The 13,755-nt window shown below is 36.1% G+C and overlaps 3 protein-coding genes across 5 annotated transcripts in view; 1 reads left to right on the top strand and 2 right to left on the bottom strand.

Annotated features, from left to right (window-relative positions):
- LOC108746953 (ubiquitin carboxyl-terminal hydrolase 3-like) overlaps positions 1-1,525 on the bottom strand; it is a 19,283-nt gene extending 17,758 nt beyond the window's left edge. Inside the window, exon 1 of the mRNA XM_018484099.1 lies at positions 1,331-1,525. Coding sequence (XP_018339601.1) covers positions 1,331-1,405 — 75 coding nt within the window. The 5' untranslated portion in view covers positions 1,406-1,525. The remainder of the gene's footprint in view (positions 1-1,330) is intronic.
- Positions 1,526-1,747: 222 nt separating this feature from the next.
- Positions 1,748-3,160, bottom strand: LOC108746794 (40S ribosomal protein S17). Its single transcript, XM_018483756.1, has 3 exons — positions 3,134-3,160; positions 2,693-2,844; positions 1,748-2,080 (listed from the first exon to the last, which is right to left on the bottom strand). The coding sequence occupies exons 1-3, from the start codon at positions 3,134-3,136 to the stop codon at positions 1,843-1,845; spliced, it is 393 nt and encodes a 130-aa protein (XP_018339258.1). The 5' UTR covers positions 3,137-3,160; the 3' UTR covers positions 1,748-1,842.
- A 4,264-nt stretch (positions 3,161-7,424) lies between these two features.
- Positions 7,425-13,755, top strand: part of LOC108746945 (furin-like protease 2) — a 387,099-nt gene continuing 380,768 nt past the window's right edge. For all 3 annotated transcript variants that reach the window (XM_018484084.1, XM_018484083.1, XM_018484082.1), the window contains exon 1: positions 7,425-8,001. The gene's annotated coding sequence lies outside the window, so the exon portion shown is untranslated. The remainder of the gene's footprint in view (positions 8,002-13,755) is intronic.

The raw sequence follows: 13,755 nt of genomic DNA, 5'->3' as shown, positions 1-13,755 counted from the left end.
TGGAGTAGCGCGGCGCGCAACGCCGAGAGCGAGCGGACGATGGTCGGATGAGTGAGTGAACGAACGAACGAACGAACGAACGAACGAACGGATGAAGTGAGCGAGTGAGCGAACGAGCGCGAAGAGAACGGCGGAGACGGAGAACGCTGGAGTGCGGCCGACTGGCCCCGACTGCCGACCGAGCGCGACCGAGCTGCGTAGAGCTCGGTTCTGCCGGCGGTGGTCGGCCCACCTCTAGTCACAGACCACTAATAGTCGACTGACTCCTCTCGCCAGCCGTCCGTGTGCGGACTCTCCTCTTGTCTCCCCCAACAAGCAGGTCCCGACGTTCTCGCCGCCGTTCCTTCGCCCATTCTAGCGCTTTCTCTTTCCCACGCCCCTTCCTCTCTTTCTCTCCTCCGACGAGGTTGCGCTAGGTCTCTCTCCTAGCCTTGGAGTCGGCTAGGGTCGCGCGCGCAGCCTCGCGGCCCAACCACCAGGGCCGGACTTTCGCCCGAGGGTGCGAAACGCTTTCCGTCGCGAGCGCGAATTTATCGAGCGTCTCGCTGAATTTATATACCGCGAGACCGCCATACCACCGTGACCCCCCGCTGATTCGCAATCGATCCCGTGAAATCGCCGCGCACCCCCGGATGAGCGGCACGGGGTATACGGGGGAGGGTTTAGAATTCACCGCGTTGGCTTTTATGTATCGTGCGAATTATGGCGGATGTCCTTTTCTGCTGAATGCGTCGCATGATGTAAAATGGAGAGGCCCCCCTTCTCCCCCTCTCGATAGCGGACCGTTTGCGGAGAACTCGATTTCGCGTTAATGCTACAAATGCATCGTTCTCCCTCTTCCGCGCGTAGAGCGCATTGTTCGAGAACCAGATTATCGAGAGAAAGAAACGGGAGAATTCTCCGCTCGTCACACAAGGCTTTCGGGGGGCTTGGGTGCCGGGAAACGTTCGAGCTGCACCTGGCCTAATGCCGATGCAACGCGACAGGGATATAGTCGTAACCCTCTTATCCCTCTCCACGGTGAGTCTCTGCGCTCATCGTCGTAAGCGATATCGCGAGCTGGGAGAACCAGTTCGCTAAAACGGCAACGATTCCGGCAGCTCGGAGCGGTTAAACGCGGTCGATACCGTCGTGGAGCTGCGACGACGCGAGTGTTGGCAAAAAACACTCTGCGCGAATATAAATTGACGCGAGGCGACCGACGACGATGATCCTGACATTGGCGCACATGTGGCCGCAATGAGATTATCTGTATGTCTGTGTGTGCGCGCGCGGAGATCTACGGATTGTAGGATCACGTGGGGAGACCGTACGACGAATTATGCCTCACACAGCGATCACGGTGGATGAGGACGGGCATTTTCACCCGAAACGTTCTTGGACTTGCAGCGTGAACGACGATCATTGCATGCGTTTCTAGTTGTTCCTAGTGCGATTAAAATGGCCGACTGAGCGCACGCGCTCTGCTGACTCTATATACTGCCTTTTCGTCTTTTTTTTCCTCTCGATGCATTTACAAATCGTATCGTTTCTGATGTTTTCCAATATCTGGCGTATCACTGAGAAGACATTCAATCAATAAAGATAATTTTCTTTTAAATTAAACTTAATATAAATTAAATTATAATTATATATTGTTTTGGATATAATTTTTCAAGGACATGGAGCAGATGATCAAGGTTATTAATTAATCAATATTGGGACTCGTTAATGATCAAGGTTTACGAAAAGCTAAATGCTTTGACACAATAAGTAGCACGCGTATTGTGAGTGTTAGTTTGCAATTTTATTTGAAAAGTGCAGGACCAACCATTTTTCTTAATAATGTGAAGGGAACGATATTTAAGAACGTCTGCTAAATTGTGGTACGGGCTGTGTGAGTTGAAGTCCAGTGATGTTGTTGAACTCCAGCATCTTCAACATCTCCTTGGTCTCTGGATCGACCTCGATGATGTCGTGCTCCAAAGCGGAGACCTCGGGAACATAGTTGTCTCTGCGTTCCCTCTCTTCTTCTTGCAACTTGATGGAGATACCACGTACCTGACTGTGCCTAAGCCTCTTCATCAAGTGAGTGACAAATCTAATGATTACATTACATACAAATCGTTATAATCATATTGAAATTCACATGAGCAACGTAAAGATGCAAATTAAATAAATAATGGTAATTAGCTCTAAGAATAAATTAATAAAGTAAATTTAATTGTCCATAAGAGTTACAGCAGTTATTCGTTGAAATCACACATATATTCATATTATATAAAATTTGCAAGATTGATACAAATAAATCAAACATACACTGGTCAATGTTTTGATTTTTGCTAGATATAAAGTCGTGAAAGTATTCAATAATATAAATGTTACAATAAATTTTATTAAAATTGTAATAGGTATAAATGTTTTCCAGCAAGAATACAATGAATCCGTTACGTTTTTCGGTCAATATAAACAAGGATGCCATCTTAAACGAGAATAAAATCATTCATTGTTACATCCTTGCTGTAAAACGCTTTATATTCTTACAGCACGACTTCAATCAATTTTTATGCTTTAATTTAGTGTAAAATAAATCTAAATATTATTAATAGTTTTCAGTCATTTACAAAAACAAATGTAACAAACATTCTTGGTTAGTTGATAAAATGAGTTTGAGAAATGGAGGTTTCTTTAAATTAATATGCTATATACTTACCCAGCAATTTTATTGCGCAAGGATTTGCTAGGGATAATAGCGATTTCCTCGCATATCCTCTTATTCGTATGGAAATCCAAAGTGAGACGTGGATAGTACTTCTCGATAATGAGCTTCGCGGCCTTTTTGACCGTCTTCGTTCGGACACGACTCTGCAAATCGATTAGAAGCAAATATGAATCAACAATCCGACGCAAAATAATATATATATTTTATTATGAATAATAGTTGTAGGCTTCACTGCCAAATTTCGAACATAACCTAAATCTAAAGTGGCAAGGGTTCACGCATTATCACAACGGCTTCTGACTGAATTAATATTCGCACTGTAGGGTTAAATAAAGAATACATAAAACGAGTGGGCATGAATCGCTGACGATTCCTCGCGGATTGCTACAAATTTTCGCGGATTAAAACTAAAACACATCAAATCATACGCACCATGTTGACTCGGATAGCGGAAAAGGGGCGAAATGAAACGAGAAAGGAAAGTAGCAAGATCGATAACGACTTGCGCGATGCTAACGACGACAAGCGGCAAAATTACGAACAAATTTGTGCCAACGTTGCTGCTAGGATAAAAGTAAACCGAAAAATCTGCAAATACGACTGATAATGAAGGAAATGTAGTATTGCGGGAAATATGATTATGTGTATGCCTACGAAAATAATTATGAATTGTAAAGCAAATAGTAAAGACGTTTTTTACTACAGATGTTGAAACGTTTTTTATTATTTATTAATTTATATCTGTTTCATTTTAATATAAAAATATTTAATTTTTTTGGAAAGTTCAGATTCTTAATATATACATTAATTATTTTTGATATTAAAAAAAAACTTTGTATATTAAACGAATTACAGTCAACTTAATAAATCGATCGGTTATGATATTTAAAAAATATTCTAAATCTTGTTTCTACTTGATTGGTCTATTACTTATTTTTGGAGTGCTATTGCCATATGAGTATGATACCAAAGTACATAAAATTAATTATTTTAATTATTTTAATGCCATATATGTATAATTCTTTACAGCTGCCAGAAAATTATGGTTTCATTAAATTTTAGTTTTGCAGCAATGAAAAATCGGCCAATCAAGTTAATTGGAGTTGATGAGACCGGCTCTTATTATACGTACTGTGTTTCAGGAAAACTCGGACAGAGAAAGAATTTGTAAATCACAGTTGAACAATTCAATCACATGATCAATGCGATTGTTTAATTCTTTTTTTATTGGATATCTTGGACCGATCTCTAGCATCATAAACAAAATGATTTAATCCTATATTAAACCATGCGATACTATTACAGACCGACATCCTTAAGAGAATTCGCGTCCTTGTGAATATTGAAGTAATTAAGAGTTAAAAACTGATAATATTGTACTTATTTTATGATTTATTAGTTTAATAGACATATTTATGCATTTAGAATTCAATAATACTCGATTTTTCTTTAAAATTGTGATTTCAGTGTATCGTCAAAGTTAGATTATCAACAGAGATGATAACTGCAGAGAAAAAAAATTGTAATTTTTCTACAATATATAGAATATTACAGCTTTACAAGTATGCATATTTATTTATGGAACATTTATGTAATAAAAAATCATGAATTAAAAATGAGATAGATATATATGGATGTTGAAAAGAAAGCGAAGATTCTGAGTACAAAAAGTGCAATGCGAACAGACCTAAGATTGGCTCAATACTTGTTTCGCGGATGGCTCAATACAATATTTCGCGGATGGCAACACTGCTTTACGAGATTTTGAATCGCGCATTCGCGCTCACAACAGTTATGGAATTGTTTCGCGACGGAGAAATTGCTTCCGAGAATCGTTTTGTATTTCACAATAGGATTGTCGCCGTTTAACACAGTCTCATGATCGCGAAAACATCGTAATTAGGTCTGTTTTTTAATTGCTGCACTTTGAACTGGTGCAATAAGTTGAAGTGAAACAAACGTATATTTGTTTCACTTCAACTTATTGCACTGTATGTACTAGTTCAGAAAATGCAGCAATAAAAACAGACCGATTGTTTCGGGTAGTGTCGGAGGTTCGTCGTAACGTTAAGCGTCGCGTATGATTGCGTATTGCTGTGATCGTGTTTCGTCGCGATTTCGATACTGGTGAATCGCCTTCGCAAACATGGCTCCGATCGAAATTCTCGCGACTCCGTTATTTTTCAGCCGGGTATCGACAGTGCGATTGAGATTTTCGCCAGGTATTTTATATGTTACAACTTTATATGTTATTCTTCCTTTTATTTTACATATTTTACATTACCCTATTATCAAATATATCTCACGATATTATACCAATCATTATACCAATTATTACTCAGTGAAAAATGACAATGGAATCGCGATGTCGAATTGATGTCAATTTGATGATTTTGACGTCGAATCGACATTGATTTGATGTCGATTCTATTGTTATTTCTCACTAGATAAATTAATATATTAAATTTCATATATATATTTGATGTATAGCTAATTTATTTTCGTATTATATATCATTTATTTGTTACATAACGACATAAAATTGTGATAAAAAATTTTTCCGAAATTAAAGTATTTGAATCAACGGCAGTCGACACGGTTCGTAATTAACGGTACGTAATTAAATTAAATAATATAAAATTTCTAATTTTATATTATTGCGTAATTGAATTGAATAGTATAAATTTGTAATTTTAATTTCAAAATTACAAATGCAATTTTGAAATAACTGTATTGTAAAGAATCAAAAGATTGTAGAGGAATAAAAGTATGTACTTTTAACATGTACTTTTTCTTTTTTTATATTTCGGGTTCTTTGCAAGCAATTAAAACAAATCACATTTTTTTAGGTATATATCGTTGTAAAAATGCAAATGCGATATATATATATATCTACTATATTACGATATTACCGACGAAGCGTTTGAATTTTATTCGTAGTTAAAGTTCGCTTTATCATCTGATGCGAATTTAGATTCCTCGATATTGCATTAAATAAAATTTTGTAAAAATAAATTCTGATATGGTTTACATATTTATAATTACAATTGAAAGCAAAACTATGAAGTTTTTTAAACTTTTCACATTATTTTTGAATAAAATTGAATAAAAATATTTTATAATTATTTAGAAAATTTTTTTAATATTAATTTTTAATAAAAAATTGATCTATTTTATATCAAGATATTTTTTAGGACAAAATTAATCTGAGAAATGCTGCATTATTGTATCGATTTAACGATATGATTTCCGACATCTGGTGGCATAAAATATAAATAGAACGTTCGAAAACTTCAGATAAAAACTTGACGGATAAAATATTAAACGTTCAATTATTCTTCATTCGATTTCTTGTTTCAACTTTATTTCTGAAAGATGTCGCGAACGGGAAAAACATGTATGTACTCTGGAATGCACGATTCGACGTGCGAAATATCGTATATCTATTTTGTATCCTGTCATGCACTTGTTCATTCAATCATGAACGATAAAATAATACATGCAGAGACGAACGCTCGCGCACCTCTTTAGAAGTTACGGAGTGATTAAAACAATTCCTCGAATTCGGTACTAATTAGAATTCTCGGAATTCTCGATGAGCGAAGCGCGCGTAGGTAGGGAAAAAAACGTTAACAGTAACTTTGTGTTTGTGCATTGTAAATAAAAGATCTGTTCGCATTGCTTGCACATTTTTGCGTTTAATATCTTTGCTTTCTTTCTTTTCAACGTCTAAATATATTTATCTTATTTTAAGTACAATCATTTTTGGGGATTATTTTAAACAACGCAAATAGGTCTATAAAATATACAAGTCGTCTTAAAATTCGCGATTTAAAATACTAGCGCAAGAAAGTTTTCGAAAAATTACAATAAGTAAAAAGAATTTTATTTATAAATTTTTATTTTTAGCAATATCAAAAACTATAGTTTTTGAATTAGGGTTTAAATATAGTTAATTACAGACTACGTTTAGATAATCTGCCGTGAATATTAGTGAACGAATTGAAGTGCGTGCTCATCATTCACTAATTCTACGAATAAGTAATAGATATATAGCCGTCTAAGTCATAATTGATCATATTTAAGTCTTATTATCTCAAAAGTTACTGTTTAAAATACAAAATTTACAAATAACTTTTTTACTTAAACTAAGTACGAGAAGAGCCAATTACGATCAAAGTTAGATGTTAGACTAATAAGTATGTATTTTAAATAAATCATTTTTAATTCTCTAAGTATACTTTCAGACTTTCAACGTAATCAATCTGAAATGTTAATAATCCTCTCCAAATTTAATTAGAGGCATCTTAAAACTTGTATATATAAAGAATTTATTGTTAAAATATAATACATAAATCTCCATCGGAATTCAAACTCGGATACTCCATATTCCGTATTTGTTTTTTATCTAATTTTTGGATAACTATTTTATTATAGAGTATTTCGAGCGCGAGTATTTGGAGAAGATCTATTAGCGCTATTTGTGTGTCATTCTATCTTCATTAGTCGTAAAATAAGGATAGAACGATACAATACAAATAGTGCTAATAGCGTCTCCCTGAACGCACCCTATGAGTTGGGAATTTTGAGACATCCTGTATAAGCAGCGGCGGCAAGAGGGGAGACGATCGAGTGCGCGCGCCTCGGTGTGACGTTGGCTGCGAGTGGGGGCGCGCGAGAGCGGCGGAGTAGGAGCGAGAGACGCGGAGCGCGAGTGAGACGGAGTGCGTGCGCGTAGTCGTGTCGCGGGAAGGGCGAGCGGCGGCAGGCGGTGAGTTTGTTTATCGCCTTGGTGAACGGCGAGAGCACAGTCAGTGCGCGGTGCTACGTTCGGTGTGCTACATCCAGCGGTGGCGGTACGGGACGCGCTCGCGATCGGGTGACTGTTGTCGGGGCAGGAAATTTGGCCGCGTCTTATTTTCCTCTCTCTTTCTCTTTCTCTCTCTCTCTTTCTTTCATTTACTCTTCGCTTTTCTCATCCTCCTTTCGTTCGGACGAATAATTGCGCGATTGTAGAGTGTATCCAATCACATCTCATTCTCTTCGTCCGTTTTCAACGCACACGACGGCAGTCCGATCGCCTTTCCGACGTCAAAGAGGAAGAAGAAGCCTTGCCGTCCGTCTTGCCGGAGAAACATGCCGTGGTTCACTGCCAAGAGATAATAGAAACCGCCCGCGACGTTTCCGTGCGTGTGTCGTGTCGATCCGGTGGTGACTCCTGGCAGCAAACTCGTTCTTCCCTCTCTTTCCTTCGGAAACCTGTCATCGATTACGTGGAAGCGAGCGTTCGATCACATCGGGTAAGTTTTTAAGTTGTCTTGCGTGTGTAAATCGCGCGATGCACAACGGGGTCACCGGACGTCACCTTTGACGTGACGTTAGCCGCCGTTCGTTAGCCCGATAATCTGTCCCGCAGTGACTTCACTCCGTTCTTCCGCCTCTCTCCCGCGTTCAATATCATTAATATCATTGCCGTTATTAACTTAGAGCGTTGCCATGTGCTCGATCCGGAACTCGATTCTAATTCCAAGGTCAGCTCCCATTTTCGTGTATTATACGTAGTGCTGCATTGACAGAAAAGTGATGTAATAAAAAGTTGGTATTTTCGAAATAATAAAAGGTAATTGACCGTAAAGATTATTTTTATACAACACGATATACACGTTCGTAACTCATTTGCTTGTATTGAAAAGTGTCACAACTTTGATAAAGTTTACATCACACTAGGGTCGCGGTGTTTGAATGTTAAAAACTCATTATAATACGATACATTAAAAACTCACGAACAAGTTTTTAAAATTCGAATCCAGCGATCCTAGTATGGTGTAAATTTTATAATATTGGAGTTGTGACACTTTCACTTAAGCAGATGAGTTAAAAATGTATCACTTTTTCCATCAAATTAATCTGCTCTACGAGCTCGTATATACATAATGTATTCTTTTTCTAATTGAAAGTGTCTGAGTACGAGAGGAAAGTGACATTTATAGAAATTTATAGAAACTTTAAAAAATTGTATATCTACTATCTTAATTAAAACACAAATTGTTCCAATTAAGAATTAAAAAAAAATATTCTACTTAAAAGAGTCGTTAATTTTGAAACGTCACTTCTATCAACGAAACGATATTTCTAATCTCGCGTAGTGGAAAAACTGCACCTGTGATTTATCATTTACACTTTCATACTCCCTGGGAAGTGTCTCTTCTTTTTTCAATATACCTTTCGTCGCGTTTTAATTACACATAGAGTGAAAATGTGGGCGGGCGGAGGAAGATAAGAAGTTTCTCGTCGCATCTCACAGTGTTACTCTTATTACGTTAGATTACAGTCTGTCAACGTTTCATCTGTCTGCGGCGGCCTTCGTCTCCGTCAGCTGACATCCAGCGTGCCCCCCAGCTCGGCTAAGTCCGTCGAGGACTTTCTCCTCTACGCGCGTTCGTCCTTCGCCGATTTCTTGCCGAGAGTGTCGGTGCCGTAAGACTCGCCCGTCGTAAGACTCGAAGCGAATGGTGTTTTTAACCGCTGGCATTCGTGTACGCGCTTATTCGAAATTTCTCCGTCGAAAGATCGCGGGTCGTACACGTCGTCCTCCATCTCTTCCTCGCTTTCGTTGAAAATTGAGGTCGGCCTTGACCGCCGCCGGTTGAATCACGCCTTTAAGAACGCGGTGAAATTTCGGCTTTCAATTAAGGGAATCTTAAGCTGGTGGCACACGACGGCTTGTTTTCCTGCTGGATCGCTAGTTGGATTAGAATTCTTTTCACCGTATTGATGCTGACAGTGCCAGTATCGCAGCCAGTACGATGGAGATCTCTAACAAGAATCTAATCCAACTAACAATCCAGCAAGAAAACAAGCGTTGTGTGCAGCCGGCTTTAAAGTCGTCTGTTTTATTGATTCGGTATAGGATTTACATATATAAGATTTATGTGATATCACTACACATTTATTATATTATATCAATTTCGTATGCATATACATGTACACAAATTTTCTAATTAATCTTTCATATTAAGTATCTAAACCTAATTCTAAGAAGTCAGTATTGTTTGTTCATGTAATCCCTAGGCCGAAAAATGATTTAAAAACTAATTCAGATTTGTTAATCTAACTCTAAATTAGTTTTTAAATGATTCAAGCATATAACTTTATTTTACAATTTTTTTTGAGTAGCGACATTATTATGATAATTTTCAGTTTTTATAAAGGAAAGTACGTAAAAAAAATGCAGAAATAAAACGATTCCTGAACGACCGCGAAAAAAGTTGTATTCTCCTTTGAATTTTAGAATTCTGAGGCTAAATTGAATTCAGCGACCCCGAAAACTCTTAGAAAACAACATCTTTCATAAGTTACTTTGTTAGAAAGCTTCTCAAAGGGTTAACAGGCTGCTTAAGCAGAGTTGAGTGATGTATCGCTTATCATGGGGAAACATCGTGATAAAAATATCTGATATTATATTTATTAATGAAAAGTTGTTAAGTAAAAATATTAGGCTATTCTAAAATTTAAGCAACAAGAACTATATTGTTATTTAAATATAATTTAAAGGAGATTTTCGACAAACGGCGAAGAGTCTGATACAAAATTATCATTTAGTTTCCAATTCTAGCTCTGAATAATGAAACATAACAATACAGTTTTGTTGCTTAATTCCTGAAATTTGGAATATCTTGATCTTACTTAACAACTTTTTGATTGTTTTTGATAACGATTGTTTCTTTCATATTTCCGATGTTTCCTCGTGATAAGCGATATATTACTTGATTCCATTTAAGTAATCCTTTAATATGGATACATAATTTGTACATTTTGGAGCTTACATTTTAGTCAAAAAAGACAATTTAAACTTAAAACTTAACGTAACCTCTTTTCTTAAATACTTTAGTAAAATTCTTTCCATGTATTCGTACTATTTATATGTATAAAGTTTTACTTTTAAGTACACTTCTTTCATTTTGTCATGATAATTATCTTATAAAATTGGGATTTATTGCTACATTGTTTGTTGACTTTTTTAATTTTACGGTACAATATCAAATTAATTTTCTTGTTTTTCGCGTGTTTGTAATTGAAGTGGAAGAATCATTTATTACGCGCTTCGCATAGTTATCCTCGCGTGCAATTATATACGCATAATTATGTACATAAATTAAGATTCGACCGCGATGAGCGTAACCTTAATATACATATATACTATAAATTGAAAGTATACTATGCATTTTTTATGACTATATCGATTACAGAATCTTCAGTACCTATATTGAATATTCTTGATATAAAACTCTTACCAAAAAAAAGAAATAAAAAAAATTATTTGATGCTTAAAACTATATTGATATTTATCTAACGAATAATTAAACGTCACACTCACGGCTTTTAAATCGTGAAACAATGATTTTTATGATAAAAAAATCTACATCATTCTACACGGAAAAAACGTTCTGAAGTAGAAAAGCTAGATACAGATTAGAAAATAATTATATTGGATTATCACAAATAATTATATATACACTGAAAAAAAGTCTGGTCTGGATCTAAATTACAAATAAAGAAAAATAAAATTGAAGAAAATATATAATAAAAAAATAAGAAATAAAAAAATAAATACTCAGTTTAAATACAAATTACAAGTTTCGGCTACCGGATTGATATAATCAGAAGTTTCTGATTCGTCTATTTTCAACTAGAATCTTTTTTAGGACGTTCAAATTAGTTATTTGAATGTCGAAACTTGTTGCAGCGTCGCTCATCATTCTTACATTTTCTGTACATAATTATTTCGTCATACATGCACATATTATTATGCTTTGAAAAATTATTCTTAGAACTGTATGTACTTAAATTTTTTAATGCTCGTGCAAAATTCGTTCCTTCCGAGTATTTACATATTCCAGCCATTCTATTTTATCGTTTACGATAAACGTGTAAAATGCCAGAATAACAATCTATCGGAGCAGTGACGAAGTCGCCCCGTTGAAAAATCGTCATCGATGCCGTATGCATGAAACGTCGCGCGTGAGAAATATCGTGCGCAACGCGAGTCGAGTCGCTGTCTCTCCGCGCGACGTGTCGCGAAATATGCGGGCATTAGAGGAGTCGGCGGACGAACGCGGCGCCCTTCTTTCCTCTCGTGTTCTTTAAGCCCGTTTCACGCGATTCGCAAGAAAATTCACCGTAGAATTCCGTCATTAATTCAAGAAGCTTTATTCGAGAAGAAAGGTCCTGTCTCGCGGGACTTTCAATTAATGTCATCATAAAGTAGAAAAAAGGTACATTAATTAACAATATGAATTCGTCCAAATTTGAACGCGATTTAAGATGGAAATTATAGATTATCCGTAATTCACGAGCCTATCGCTCTTTTTGTTTTGTCGCTCTCTCTCTCTCTCTCTCTCTCTCAAAACAAAACAGTTTTTAATTACATAATCGTGATTGCGTTTTCTCGAGAATACAATTTTTGTATGAGAGAATAACGAGAGTTACTTTTTAGTATTCCGTCGCGGATATGGCTGGAAGTTATAGAATCGTGTGAGAGCAGCCTTTCTATTTCGGTCCGCGTCGCCGTAAAATCAGTCGGCGAATGAATTTTCAGCATCGCTTTAATTCCGTCTTCTTAATTCGCGCGCGCACACGCCACGTACAACACAAGCCACGTTAACGTAACATCCCCGTCGTAACGCCGCTCGTAATACTGCGTAATTACGGAACATAGAGTAGTATGCTCTCGCGATCCAACTCCTCCGTGATGCACACTCCGTCCTTGCCATCTTGACACAACCAGGTCGCTACTCCCTTCCCTCCTATCTTTCTTTCTATCCTTTTTACCGTACTGAAAGGACTGTAACTTTGGTAGAAAATTACGCATGAGTGTCGCAAATGATAAACACGCTTCTATCTTTAATGTAAAGTTGAATAACCTTGAAAAGGATTCCTGTTTTTAGCCTTTAAAAAAAAAGCTGTTTTATACCTTCAAAATTTTATGAAATATAAATTTGGAGTCTCTCTCTCTCTCTCTCTCTCTGTTTATAATATATTCTCTAAATCTGAATCAGTGGATAATCACTGAATATCCGATAATGATAATCAATGAAATTTAACTGAAAAAAAAAAATGAGAAGTTTGAGTTACAATTAAAATACCGATATTTGCATGTCAGTAGGGAGTTTTTGCAATACCATGCATTTTGTATCCATGCAAATGCAGTGAATGTTTAAGTAATGTAACTTTAGCGTTTACCGTATTTGGACACACGATATTGCAAAAACTCTCTAGTTTCAATTTTTCCAATACCGTATATATAGAATTTATACACTAAAGCTAGGTTAAAGATTTCACTTTTCATTCATAGATTATCAGCGAAAGATTTAGGATTGATATCAGCGATTCAGATTTAGAGAGTAAGATTTAATCATCGTGACACAGAAAGAAATGTGAATAAGTTACTAAAAAGGAGTAGAGAGATAATTTTACGGATTTTATAAATATTGAATCTTAATGGGAATTTCAAATGTTTAAGAAATAATGATTTCATTTTTAGTGTTTTTAAAATAGTATCTCTCTGTCCAGAAATATTTAAAATTATTTTTATTTATATAAACGTTTCTAAGTTAATACTTAGAAAAACCTTTTTGCTGTACTTTTTCGTAAGATAAATCTTTGTAAAAACGAATAAAAATGTCTCAGCATTGAATTTCTGGAATGATTGGCCATGTTGATCGTTCCGATTAACGTTTGATGCTGGTTGCTTTTGAGCGTGCAAAAATTATACTTTTGCACGCGTAATTACGTCGTTATTTAAGGGCGCAGAGTTAAACGCAGACTATTACTTCTGTGGTTTGAATTGATGTGAATGAATACTCATTCGTTCCGTCTGTGATTTATCAAAATTAAAATGACATAAAGTAATATCAAAGCGGTGCGAGAAGAGAAATTAATCAGTTTGTTATGCAATATAGTGATATAATAGATAACTATTTTTTTTTTATAAAAATGTATGTGATCTATGTATTGTATATTTTTTCGTATATACAAATGATATAAAATATATA

This window comes from Trachymyrmex septentrionalis, unplaced genomic scaffold (genome assembly GCF_001594115.1).
Source record: "Trachymyrmex septentrionalis isolate Tsep2-gDNA-1 unplaced genomic scaffold, Tsep1.0 scaffold19, whole genome shotgun sequence".
Lineage (NCBI taxonomy): Eukaryota > Metazoa > Arthropoda > Insecta > Hymenoptera > Formicidae > Trachymyrmex > Trachymyrmex septentrionalis.
This window is presented reverse-complemented; position numbering and strand designations above follow the sequence as displayed.